At 36.6% G+C, this 13,974-nt stretch overlaps 1 protein-coding gene across 4 annotated transcripts in view; it reads right to left on the reverse strand.

Moving 5' to 3' along the window:
* NAP1L1 (nucleosome assembly protein 1 like 1) overlaps positions 1-13,974 on the reverse strand; it is a 36,214-nt gene that overhangs the window by 9,541 nt on the left and 12,699 nt on the right. For 3 of the 4 annotated variants that reach the window (XM_036865442.1, XM_036865445.1, XM_036865443.1), the window contains exons 3-7: positions 10,562-10,647; positions 8,968-9,070; positions 2,245-2,386; positions 1,915-1,995; positions 739-867 (exon numbers count right to left, since the gene is read on the reverse strand). In XM_036865442.1, coding sequence (XP_036721337.1) covers positions 739-867; positions 1,915-1,995; positions 2,245-2,386; positions 8,968-9,070; positions 10,562-10,647 — 541 coding nt within the window. The remainder of the gene's footprint in view (positions 1-738; positions 868-1,914; positions 1,996-2,244; positions 2,387-8,967; positions 9,071-10,561; positions 10,648-13,974) is intronic. The other variant, XM_036865444.1, reaches the window with a different exon arrangement.

The raw sequence follows: 13,974 nt of genomic DNA on the forward strand, positions 1-13,974 counted from the left end.
GAGCCACAACTACTGAGTCTGCGCGTCTGGAGCCTGTGCTCCGCAACAAGAGAGGCCACGATAGTGAGAGGTCCGCGCACCGCGATGAAGAGTGGCCCCCGCTCGCCGCAACTAGAGAAAGCCCTCGCACAGAAACGAAGACCCAACACAGCCCAAAATTAATTAATTAATTAATTAATTTTAAAAAAATAGGTAAATATTTTTACAGTATTCTTTTAAAATGCAAATGTCCCTTGGAATAGTTGTTTCAAACTGAAAAGGTCACTGGGGTAGGACAACTGAAACTCCCCCATCCTACCACCACACTCCACATCTAAAAACAGAAGGCACAGGGATATAGGAGAAAGCATCATACAGTGAGATGAGCAATTACCAAAGGGACTATTTCATTATCTAATTTTTGAAAACAAATTATAATTTATTTGATTACATTAATCAAAGCTGCAATTTTCCTTCTACCAATAACAGTTCTTTCAAAACAAAGCAATCATGGGAATTCCCTTGTGGTCCAGTGGTTAGGACTCCTCGCTTTCACTACCAAGGGCCCAGGTTCGATCCCTGATCAGGGAACTAAGATCCCACAAGCCGCATGGCACGGTGTAGGCCCCCTCCAAAAAAAAAAAAAAAGAAAGCAATCATTCTATAAAAATCAATAATAAAGAGACTAGTCATCAGAGCCATTTAAACTTCAAAGGTTTACCCTCTGAGGTAAACTGGTGTTTTTATGAATAAAATTACCTGAACCATATCACTGAGCAAGTCAACATTCTTAAAAACGGTCAACCAAAATTCAGGAATTCCTTTGGGGTCTTCTTTTTCTTCATCCTTTTTCTCATCTTCAATCTTGGCCTTTTCTTTTAGCTCCTCCTTAATAAAAGACAGCATTCATCATTACTGGATACCTAGATTAGACATCTTGATAAAATTTTTTACATCCCCTTAACTTACATGCAGTGGCAGAGAACCCAACAAACCCTCAATGACTAATTTTAACATTTAGCCAAAGAAGTTCTAGTCTAATTGTGTAAACACTGCTGTCACCCATACCAGACCTTACTTCCATAATATTTCTACTACCATACCCCTTCCAAAAAGAAAGCCACTAGGACCATGAGCTGTAGGAAAAAACTTTCAGCTTCATGGGAGAGAAGAGAAAAAAAGTAAGACTTAAGCACAGTAAAGAGGAAAAGCAAAAGAAATATAAACCTTGTCCACTGCCTCACCCATTGGTGTCCTTAATCAAAATATATTCTCTTCATCACCAACATTAAAACATCAATGCTGGAGAAACAGGGTCATGTAACAGAGCAATGGATTTTTATCACAGCTCTGCCGTCTATAAGTTGTGGGCAGGACATTTAGAGACCTCCATTTGCACTTTAAAAATGGGAACAATCCTTTTGTATGTCATTAAGTTCAAACGAAAAGTTTATATGAATCTATAAACTTTAAATTCTATAAAAATGCAAGGAAAAGGTGAATTTGGGTACAGATGGAGCTGGGCTAACAGTGGCTCATCTGCACTCACTATCCATCTCACAATAAAGATAATTATTTCCAAGGTATAAAAACACACGAAATTAGGGCTTCCCTGGTGGCGCAGTGGTTGAGAATCTGCCTGCCAAGGCAGGGGACACGGGTTCGAGCCCTGGTCTGGGAAGATCCCACATGCCGTGGAGCAACTAGGCCCATGAGCCACAATTACTGAGCCTGCGCGTCTGGAGCTTGTGCTCTGCAGCAAGAGAGGCCGCGATAGTGAGAGGCCCGCGCACCGCGATGAAGAGTGGCCCCCACTTGCCGCAACTAGAGAAAGCCCTCGCACAGAAACGAAGACCCAACACAGCCAAAAATAAATAAATAAATAAATAAATAAATAAATAACAAAAAAAACACTAAATTAAAGTTAATACCAACCGAAATTTCATCTTCCTCATCTGGTTTCCATTCACATTCTTCTTCTGTAGGTTCATAAATGGCATTAATGATCTCAAATCGCTAAAATGATTAAAAAAAAAAACTTGCATAAAAACACTGGCATCGAAGCTAAAAACTAGATGTCCCTCATTAAGAATGCTTAAATATTTAATTAATTCATACAACTTGAATTGCTATTATTGATAGTTCTCCCAAATTCCTCTAATAACCATTTTGCTGACAGTTCTAACAGAAGTTTGTTTATATTTCCAGAGCTTTATTATCTTCTTGAATTTTACATTTAAAAAACAAAGTATTAGAAAGCATTACCTTATCAAATAGAGGTTGATAGAGAACAGCATACTTTCTTTCAAGATCATGAACTTCCTCATAGAACTTGGCTTCTATCTGTGCACATTTAACTTGAAGGTTTTTGAGAGCATTCACGCGTCTTTTAACTACCCTAGGCAAGCTGAAAGGTTAGAAAGCACCAGTTATATAGCATCACAGTAAAACCCAAGTAACACTTCTTTTAGCATACTGAAATTGAAGCATGAAAGTTAGTGAATAACAGGTTTCCTATTTGAAGCAAAAGGTACATTCAAAGTAATTAAAATTCAAGAGATATAAATACCCAGACCTCTTGACCATAAAACATTTCAAAAGAGGAAATTTAACCAGGTACAGTAAATTGATAAGAAAATGTAAATCGTATCACCAACCCTAAATCTTTCATTGTAATCAAGTTCAGCACTGGGCTTGTCAGTGCTGGCATCTCAGGTGTAAAATGCAGTCTAAAAGTTAAAAAGTCACGGACTGACCATCCTAACAATGATAACCTGAATTATTTTTTTAAAATATGTACAATTGAGGGAATTCCCTGGAGGGCCAGCTTTTAGGACTCCGAGCTCCCACTACAGGGGACACAGCTTCAATCCCTGGTCAGAGAACTAAAATCCCACAAGTAGCGCAGCACGGCCAAACTAAATAAATAAATAAATAAAATAAAATATGTACAGCTGACACTTTAACACAAGTTTGAACTGCATGGGTCCACCTATCTGCAGGTATTTTTCAATAGTAAATACTAGAGTACTACACAGTCTGTGCTTGGCTGAATCCATGGATGGAGGAATCGCAGACACAGGGGGCTGACTACTGATTAACTCCTGTGTTATTCAAGGGTCAACTGCATATCTCACCTGTATCAATTATTAGGGGAAAGAAGGGGAGCATATGTGTTTTTGGAAAAAGAATGGTATCCTACACCATTATTTTCTTTTTAGTCTTAGTATTTAATTTGGAATTTGAAATTACATTAAATAAGTATGTAACATTTTATGAAGAGGGGAGGTAGATTTTTAAAATAACAGCTTTTCTAAGATATAATTCCTATACAATTCACTATAGGGCATAGATTTTTTTTAAAGGTTATACACACCTAGTTTATGGGCCCCTCGAAAAATGATTAAAATTATGATTCCCTCTACCACCCAAAAAATGTTCACACTCAAAAGTTCCAAAAGTTCATGGAATCTGTACAACAGATCCAAGATCCAGGTTAGAATTTCCTGCCATACACAGATTGGTGTAAAGCAAATTAATTCTCTACTTAACCACTTTAGTTAAGGTAATCAGAAGTAAAAATAAACAAACAACAAAAACAAAAACCTAAAATACCAACTTTTATTTCTTACAATTAAAATTAAAATGTTCTGTCAAGGTGGTGAAATAGCTTGGTCAGCTAGCCTCCCTGCAACTCCACATCTCAAAAAAAATCAACCCTGGAAACTTTAGAACCATGAAGCAAACAACTATTTCTCACACACACACACACACACCATCACACCATGAGCAATTTCTGAGTAAGACTGAAGGTTGTCTTTAACTGGTACAGACAGGGTGAGCTGCAACTTGGAAAGCAGGGATGGGGGTGGGTGGGTGGTGGTGACCAGAGTGGGTAGCAGTGAGGACAAGGTGGAAGAAAGCTTTTTGCAGAAAAGCTTTAAAGTTCTACACTTGCCTTCAACACTCACTGCCTGTCCCCTTCACCCTTCACAGAGCCCAGTGCCATTGCTCCTAGGATAACATGAAGAGCTGATGAAAGCTGGACTGGCTCAGAGCCCATAAGCACTCACTCTTCCACCCCCTCCAATCCAGAAACAACGGATTACAACCAAAGGAGACTGGCTCCTCCCAAAGCAGCCAAGAAAACTGCCTGTAATTGTCAGTCAACTCTGAGTCTGAGGTGACTGGAGCTCTCCTTAGGCTCATCCAGTCGCCTTTCTCTTTCTTTCTCCATGAGACTGTCACAAACTGAAGTCTAATCTTCATTCCTACCTCAATACTCATTACTAGAGTAACTGATATCGCCCAGTGTGCTGGAGCTATAAGGCCAAAATAACTAGACACTTGAAGAGTACTATGAAAGAATGAAATATTTAGCATCTGAAGCATTATTAAACAAAGGATTTAAACAAGAATGTAAATATATTTAAAGAGTTGAAGAAAGATAGATCTTAACTCTGAAACAAGACCAAGAAAGCTAAAACAAGGTGGGAATATTAGGTATGAAAAATATAGTTAACTAAAATAAACAACAAATAGGACAAACAAGATATGTTCAACTGAAGAAAAGAATCCATGAGGTTTAAAACCTCTTCAGAAAGGCAGCAGGAAAGACAGACAGAAAAGCTATGAGACATGGAGGCACTGGTGCCAAATGAAACAATAGCTGAAAAAGAGAAGGGAGGTGGATATCTGAGGAAATGAGGGTAATGAATTTCTCAGTTACAGAAACGTGAAAGCCCTTATTCGAACCACTAGACACGTTAATGAGATTGATGACTATCAAAGAAAAAAGAAAATTCTAAAGATATCCAAAGAAAAAAGCAAACAACCTACAAAGGAAAAGGAATCAGAGGGATATCGGGTTTCAAAGAGAACACTGTAGACAAGAAAAAATGAAGTGAATTTTTAAGATATTTAAGAACTTTGAACTTAAAATTTTCAGATATGAAGGCCAAATAAAAACTGTATAAGGTATATGAGGCTTTAGGAAGTATGCCACAGATATTATATTCATGAAAAATATTTTGAGGAAGTAAAAAAAAAACCCAGGAGATGCTATATAACATATGGGTGAATCAAAAATATCTTGATAAATTTCACTGTTGCCTTGAAAGAAAAAAAAAGAGGCCTAGAGGAAGTATATTATTGGTAAATTTAACAGATCAATAGGGGCAAATAAACTGAGGTATTAGGTTATGATCCATTTTACCATAATAACAAAAAACAGAATGCATTAACTTTGAAACCAGCAGAAGACAACTTGATCTTTTCAATGGAAAACAGAAAAGGAGAAAAAAGTACCATAAATTAGATAATAAGAAAAGAGAAGAGCAATTAACTCCAAAAACAATACCACTTCTAAGAAATGTAAAGAGTTTGAAATTACTAATAAAGAAGAAAACAATCATACTAGAGTAAGATACAAGGATGGAAAAAGACATGCCAGATAAATAAAAACCAAAACAAAGCTGGAGCAGCTAAATAAAAACCAAAACAAAGCTGGAGCAGCTATCTTAGTATCAGACAAAACAAAATCTATGACACAATCCACAACTGACAGAATTATAGGACAAGAAAGATAAACTAAGAAGATTTTTTATACATTCATCCCAAAAACTGTTAGATCAAGCAATCAATACGCAAAAATAAAGAGATTCTGAACAATACAACTAATATGCCTAAGCTGTTGATTTCGGCATATAAATTTTCATACTTATTCACATAACATTTATAAAAACAGTTTTATGGCCGTAAAAGAGACACATTAATTTTTTTTAATTAAATGAACTAATAAGCAGGCAATTAAGAAACTGGGAAGGGAACAGAGCAAACCCACATAAGGAAATAACATTAAAGTCAGAAAAAAAAAGCAATAACAAAAAAATATGCAAATGGAAAATCAAAACATTAAGATTGAGACAACTGGCAAAACTAATGCAGATACAAAATACAGAATATGAAAGGGAAAAATCAGATTTTTAAAAATATGAATTATACACTAATCAATTAGAAACCTAGATAAAACGCATACAGCTTTAGAAGAACATAAAACTCCACAATTGGCACAAGAGAAATTGAAGAGGTCAGTTAGTATGTTATAAAAAAAGAAACAAACAAACAAAAAAAAGGATAAATTCCCCAGGACCTCTAGTTCCCAAATCTCAAAGGCCCAAGTCAATTTTTAGAAGAGTTCTACCAACTGTTCAAGGAATTCCTACCTTATACAAGTTGTTCCAGAAAACAAAGAAAAAAGTAAAAGCAATCTTGTTCATTTCTAGGCAGTTGAAATCTTGACTCTAAAACCAGGGATAGTGTATGTATGTGTGTGTGTGTGTGTGTGCGTGTGTGTGTGTGTGTGTGTGTGTGTGTACAGGCACACAGAAGCTCTTTTCACTAATAAATAAGGACCCCAAATAAAATATTACTATCCAGCTCAGATTTCCAAAAACATATTTAATATACAATTAGTAAATTCAAAGAAAAAGTCAAAAGACCATCTGAATTGATAAAGGAAAAAAGGTCATAATAAATCACAAATAGACACATTAATGAAGAGATTACATACTCATTCCTGGTTAAGATAAGAAATAAGACAAGGATGCCCATTTTTAATGCTAATGTTTAACACAGTATTGAAAGTCCTGGCCAATGTTACAAAGAAAGAAAAATAAACATGCAGTGTGGTGTAATGTGGAAGATTAGAGTTAAAACTGCCACTTGCAGATAAGATCCTTTGGGCTATGGGAGAAATAACAGAACAAATTACTATACAGTAAGAGTAGCAAGGTTTCTGGACACAAGATCAACTTTAAAAAAATAATAATCAGTAGTACTCCTTTATCAAGAACAGCCAACCAGAAAATACAATAAAAAATACTATTCATAACAGCAACACAAATATAGAGGAATTAACCAAGAAGAAAACTTTGTAATAAACGATACAGAATATGATCTGAATAAATACAAGGATATGAATGAGACAATTTAATACTAAAAAGATATTGGAATTCTTATGAAAATTCTAGTTTTTTGTTTGTTATTTTGAGGGTTTTTGTTTTTGTTTTTTTAAGAGAACCCTGATAAACTTACTCTCAACCATACATGGGATAAAGGGCTACAGATGGTAAGATCAACCTTAAAAGTGTGTTCCATGGTGGGTGAGGGGTGGTAGAAGAAAGCAACTCACCCTGCCAGATATTAAGACATACTATAAAGCCAGAGTAGTTAAGTGGGACAATGACAAAAGAACAGGCAAAAAACCCAATGAAGAAGAGTGCTGCTCAGAGACAAACAAAGGTGTTTATAAGAATTTGATATATAATAAAGGTGGTAACACAAATAAATGGGGGAAGAATGAACTGTTTAGTGAAGCATTATAAAAACTAGCTCACCAAAAAAGAAAGGAAAGAAAGATGCCTATTTAATATGAAATACAAAGGTGATCTCTAAAGGGATTAAAGACCTAAAGGTAAAAGGTAAAACTAGTCAATAGGAAATGTAGAAGGAGTAAGGAAAGACTTATCTTCAAAAGAACAAGCCGTAGGTCAAAAAATTTAACAAACATAAAAATTAAGGATTTGTTTAATAGAGGACACCATGGACAAAATTAATAGAAATGACACAATAGATTATTTACAAAGTCTAAAACTGATAAGGGATTAAAACCTAGAATACATAAGAACCCATACAAAACAAGAAAAAGACAGTAAACCAGGGCTTCCCTGGTGGCACAGTGGTTAAGAATCCACCTGCCAATGCAGGGGACACAGGTTCGAACCCAGGTCCAGGAAGATCCCACATGCCGTGGAGCAACTAAGCCTGTGCGCCACAACTACTGAGCCTGCACTCTAGAGCCCACGAGCCACAAGTACTGAGCGTGTGAGTCACAAGTACTGAGCACACGTGCCACAACTACTGAAGCCCACGTGCCTAGAGCCTGTGCTCCGCAACAAGAGAAGCCACCACAATGAGAAGCTCGCGCTCTGCAACGAGGAGCAGCCCCTGCTCACCACAACTAAAGTAACCCCACGTGCAGCAACAAAGACCCAACGCAGTCAAAAAAAAATTAATTAATTAAAAAAAAAGATAGTAAACCCCAAAATGTGAATGGGCAAAAGGGTACAAAATGAGCAACCTAAAAGGCTCATTCGCAATCATCATGAAAGGAAGCTCAACTCATTGGAAATCAGGAAATACAAGTAAAACAAAATGAGCCTGCACCTCTTAGATTGGTAAAAACAGAAAAACTATAAAGCTGAATGATGTCAATTGTTGGCAACGACACAAGGGTAAAGCAACCTTCACATACTGGATATAGGCATTGCAGAAAGCACCTGGAAGTACTGAAGGCCTGCATATCCCGTAATTAACAATTCCACCGATAAGTACATATCCCAAAGAAATTCCTACACAGCTCCTTAAGAGGACATACACAAGGGTGAACAACATCACAACTGAATTCGTGTTGATGAAGCTTGGAGACAAACTGGATGACCATCAAGGAAAAAGCATATAATAAAGCATGGTGGACACACATCACAGAGAACCAGGAAACATTTAGAAGCTAGAAACTAATGACGAGAGATACATATAGACAGCAATGTGGATAGATCTTAGAATTATAAAGTTATGTAAAAAATTATAAGCAGAATAAGATATTTGGGCTATTATTAGTGATTTATATCGCCAATGAAATAAATAAGAAATCTGTATTTCTTCTAATTCTGTGCATTTCTAACAAATCTCAGAAATGATTTAAGATCAGTATACTTCCTACAGAGATGAACCAAAATAAACTTTAAAAGACCAACTCTAAATCTGTATTCAGCAAAATTTTAAACTCCCAATAATCCTAAACTAGATACTAATGAACATCAGCTTTCCACTGTGACATACATAAGTCCCAGATGGCCTTAAAAATATACACTTGCAACGTTGATTATAGAAAGATAAATAAGGACTATGAAAAAGAAGAACTTGTACCTTTCAATGTATCCTGTTGGTGTTTCTACCAGACCATCAAGTCTTTCTTGAAGGGCTGCAAGAATCTGAGGATTTTGCATCATCTGAACAGTCAGCTGACGCGCTTTAAAAAAAAAGGGCATTGAAAGAAGGATTTTATGAAAATGTATCATGCTATTTGAATAGGACAATCCAATCATGAAGCTTTCCTGACTAGCGCATAAATTGCTGGTATGAGTAGAGACGGGCAGCAAGCTAAAGAAAATTCACTCTAGGAAAACCCAGTGTACAGGAAAAGTTCAGATTCTAATGATGTCTAACGTACACCATTTCTCAAGGCCGCTGCCACAACTACTATGAACATTATCCTTTCTTTTCCTACTATCTTGTGTTTTACCCACCTTGTGTTTTGGGAAGCTCAAAGATTCATCCAGATGCCTATCTATGATCCTTGATAACCCTTTGAAGTCAAACAACACATACAAGAAAACTGCAAATATAGTGACAGTTTCAAGCCTGGGACAAAGATGGTCAAATAAATCTGAACGTTTCATTGATGCTTGTATAATGTGCTTGTGGGTATCTGAACAGAGAAAGTTAACAACTGAGATAGTCAAAAGTTGTAACTAAAGCCGAATAAAATTTGGTTATTAATGGCATCTAAAAATTATATTAAATCCAAAAATAACCTAGATTTATGCAAAACAAATTATTTTGCTATCTTATTTTCTTCATCAATACAGACTTTACCAAAAAATTACCATTAATTTTCCCAATTTATGTTTTTAAACATCAATTTACTTCTAATACTGATTTTATTATTGGATGATGTACAGTTGTGATAACCAACATGCTTTCAGAAATACCAATATCGGCCACTAAAGATACAGTCCTGTATCTTTTAAAAAAACGCTGCACAATGAAAGCTGAAGCTAGAAGTTCAGCAGTCTTTTCAGAATAAACCTCACTCTGGCTTAAAAATGAGAAGTTGAGTCATCTGGTACGTTGATATTCTTGGCTCCTAAGCTACAGGGCATATCCTAAAGCAGTATAATTCCCCACTACCATTATTACCCCCTTTAAAAATAATTTGCTAAAGAAAATTTTGAATGATTTTGTCTACATTTAATAAATGTCTCTTTTTGATTGGTTGGAATGGATTAAAAAACACAGACATACACTACATATTTTCTACATATTAAATACTAAACATTTTCAAATAAGTCTAAGCTAGTGTTATTTAGAAGCACCACTAGAAACAACTCCTACCACCACCTATAACATACCTAAATTGAGACAAATCTCACAGGCAACTGTTTGACAAGCTATGACATCACCTCAGTAGTAGAGGGTACACACAGTGACTTCTGCTGGGTCACTACATCCATTCCCTCCTCCCTTACTACCACTCCTCTCCATCTCCAGCTCCCTCTGCCCCTCCCTTCCTCCCTCACCACCCCCCACCCCAAACATACATTTACACACAAAACTGTTACTGCAGGTTTGGCTAGTCAGTAAAATGGACAAGTATCCAAAACGAGAATGGTATTTACTACTACCCTCTAGAAGACATGTGCCAGCAATCACTGGCTCCTGAAGGAATTTAAAATAATACCTTTGATTTTTGTTTCTTCACCAGTTTCTTCTTCTTCTACTTCTTCAACATCATCCAAATCTTGATCAAGTTCAGACTGTTCTTTGCTATAATATTATAATATCACACCAAGGTTCAAATGTACCAATTACCCAAAAAAAAAAAAAAAAAATTATAGAAAACTTCAGTTCATTTTCTAGGTTAATATTCCTCTTTCAAAAATGTGAAGTAGGAAATCCAAAGGGTGATTCAGTTTTCTAACTTCATATGTAAACAAGGACAAATTAGAAATACTTAAAATTTCATTTAAAAGCATATGGTCTAATATAAAGTTTATACTTTAAGCTTTAAAAATGTGGTTTGATAGGTTGTGATTCAGAGGATGTAATGTCAGAAAGTATGTGCTTTCTACCCAAATCTATTGGTTTCATTCTTCCTAGTAACAGCACTCTGATTTTATATGAGATGGTAATACACCAAGCTAAAAAGTCTACATATCCCAGCCTACCTTTCAGCTAGATGTGGCTATATAACCATATTTTGGCAGTAAGGTAAAAAAAGAGAAGGAATGGGGCTCCCCTGGTGGCGCAGTGGTTGAGAATCTGCCTGCCAATGCAGGGGACACGGGTTCGAGCCCTGGTCTGGGAAGATCCCACATGCCACGGAGCAACTGGGCCCGTGAGCCACAATTACTGAGCCTGCGCGACTGGAGCCTGTGCTCCGCAACAAGAGAGGCCGCGATGGTGAGAGGCCCGCGCACCGCGATGAAGAGTGGCCCCCGCTCGCCGCAACTAGAGAAAGCCCTCACACAGAAATGAAGACTCAACACAGTCATAAATAAATAAATAAAAGAACGTGAATTTCTTAAAAAAAAAAAAAAAAGAGAAGGAATGTAGAATTTTATATATATATAATGCCTCCTTAATAGAATGGTAAACAGCTGGAAGCCTTTTCAATATTGCACCCTCCCTAGAACAGGGATATGATGGCTATAGCTCCAGCAGCCATGTTGGACCATGAGGCATCCTAGAGAATGGAACTCACCAGCTAAGAATAAATTAAGGAGTCTGGAAAAACAGAAGGATCCTGGATCCCTGGTGGCTGTGGAACAACCGCATCAGCCTGTACTTACTATCTTTGGACTTTCCTTTTTCTTCACTTCATAGGGGAGATGGGGAAGAACAGTAAAAGTTAAGAAGACCTGAGTCTACTTCATGCTTAGGGTAAAGCCAGGAGGATGGACCATTGAAAGAGAAGGTAAAAAGTAATAACATTCTTTCCATTTCATCTTAAAAATCTAGTTTTTGAACATGAGATTACAATCAGCATTAAAATGGGGAATTAGGATATCTAACTCAACATACATATCATCATACAATTCCTTGTGTTATTTTACATTTTAGTACGGTATTTGGTTTAGAAAATTAGTTGCTTTCATGTCTAGAAATAGCATTTGAAAAATTAATTTTCATATAGGAACGAACAACTATAGAAAAGTTCAACTGTATTCTGCTAGAAAAATCTGTTTCTGTCAATGAAGGGGAAAAAAAACAGCCTTCCCATCAGAAACAATACAGATTATTTTATTTTGGGAATATCTTTTACTCACTATAAAGTTAAGCATAAAGATAACATGGAACAGCTCTTCCTCCAGTACCATCTCATTCAATCATTTATTGAACATCTAAAACTTAAAGCTTTAAAACAGAAGTCCACAAACTGTGTCATATGGCCAAATCCAGCCCAGTCTTATTTTTATAAATAAAGTTTTATTGGAACACAGCCACATTAATTTATGTATTGTCTCTGGCTTCTTTCACACTACAACGGCAGAGCTGAATAGCTGCAACAGAGACCTCATAGCCAAAATGCCTAAAATACTTACGATCAGGTCCTTTAAAGAAAAAGTCTGCGGACTCCTGCTTTAAAGAACAAGGATCTTCCTCTTCCTCCTACCCTCCTAAGAGCTCACAGGCATCCAATAGTAAATAATGGGGTGGGAAGGGTAGGGCAGAATCAAGCTATCACAACCAATTTACTCTTTTTTCAAAGTTTAAGACAAAATGAAGGTTAGATGGCAGACTGCACATACTCATTTGATCTTAATCCTTCCAAAATCTCCACTAAAATTACGACAAAGGGGTTTTTAAACAAATACTGAAGGACAAGGAGACAAAAAGCAGCAAATTCACCGAGAACTGAAATCAAAGTCACCAGTGGTAGAGCTGAGAACCAGCCTAAATGCAGAATCTTAAAAAGGCCACTTCTAGAACTAGGGCTTGGGTGTGAGGGTGGATAAAATAGGGAGAACTAAGCAAAAACTAATAAACAGTTAAATCCTTCGATCCTCTTTCTCCCTCCAGCAGAACAGTTTCTCCTCTGGAAAGGGAACTGGAAGCTCAGACTAGAGGATCACAGATACATACATACTACTGACAGAATGCTGAATGCAGAGACCCCTCCCCAGCTGCCTTCTCCCAAGTTAGTTCCTAAATGTATGGAAGCCAGATCTTTACCCAAACACTCTTTACTGGGGTATGTGACCAGCCCAGAAAAAAATGCCATTCTGACAGTGGGGAGTCTCACAACAAATGTCTGCCCTGGTGAGCCCACATTAAAATCCTAAATTGAAAGCACTCCCTCCCTCCCAACACTCAAATTCTCCAATTAACTTTTAAAAAACATCCTTCAACTATGCATTTTCCCCACCCAGTCTTAAGGAGCAAACAAGTATTACCTCCTATTTGAGGAAAGCCTCCTACATGGAGACCAAAACAGTAAAGAAAAATTTAAGACCCAACAGACTATACAGGGGAAAGAACATCCAGAGAAAAGATATTACAATCCGTGAAATAAGAACAAGATGCTACAAAAATAGGAACAGAGAGCAAAGGAACGCTTGAAAACTTAAACAACAGAAATTTAGAAACTCAATACAAGAGTTAAAAGATAAAGTTTCTTCAGCTTTGCCCAGAAAGAAGAGCAAAGAGACAAAGATGGAAACTAGGACAAAAGGTAATCACAAGAACCAGTCCAACATATAACAGAAGCTCCAGAAATAGAAAATGGGAACAAGACAATCAACAAAATAAGTCAAGAATATTCCCTAGAACTGACAGCTATCAAGTTGCCAGACTGAGAGGGTCCACCACTGAATGCCTAACAAGAGATTTAAAAAAAAAAAAAAAAAGACCTAACAATGTAAAAATTTCTGAACTCCAAAGCCAGAGTAGCTTCTAGAAATAGATATATATGTCTACGTTTTTAAAAAAGTGTTACATACAAATGATCAAGAATTATGACGACTTTGAACTTCAACACAGCAACACTAGAAGTAAGGTGACAATGGAGCAATGCCTTCAAAATTCTAAAGAAAAGTGATTCCCAAATTACAATTCTACACCCCAAATATCAAGCAGAAGGGTAAAATAGTC

This window comes from Balaenoptera musculus, chromosome 10, assembly GCF_009873245.2.
Source record: "Balaenoptera musculus isolate JJ_BM4_2016_0621 chromosome 10, mBalMus1.pri.v3, whole genome shotgun sequence".
NCBI classification, from domain to species: Eukaryota; Metazoa; Chordata; class Mammalia; order Artiodactyla; family Balaenopteridae; genus Balaenoptera; species Balaenoptera musculus.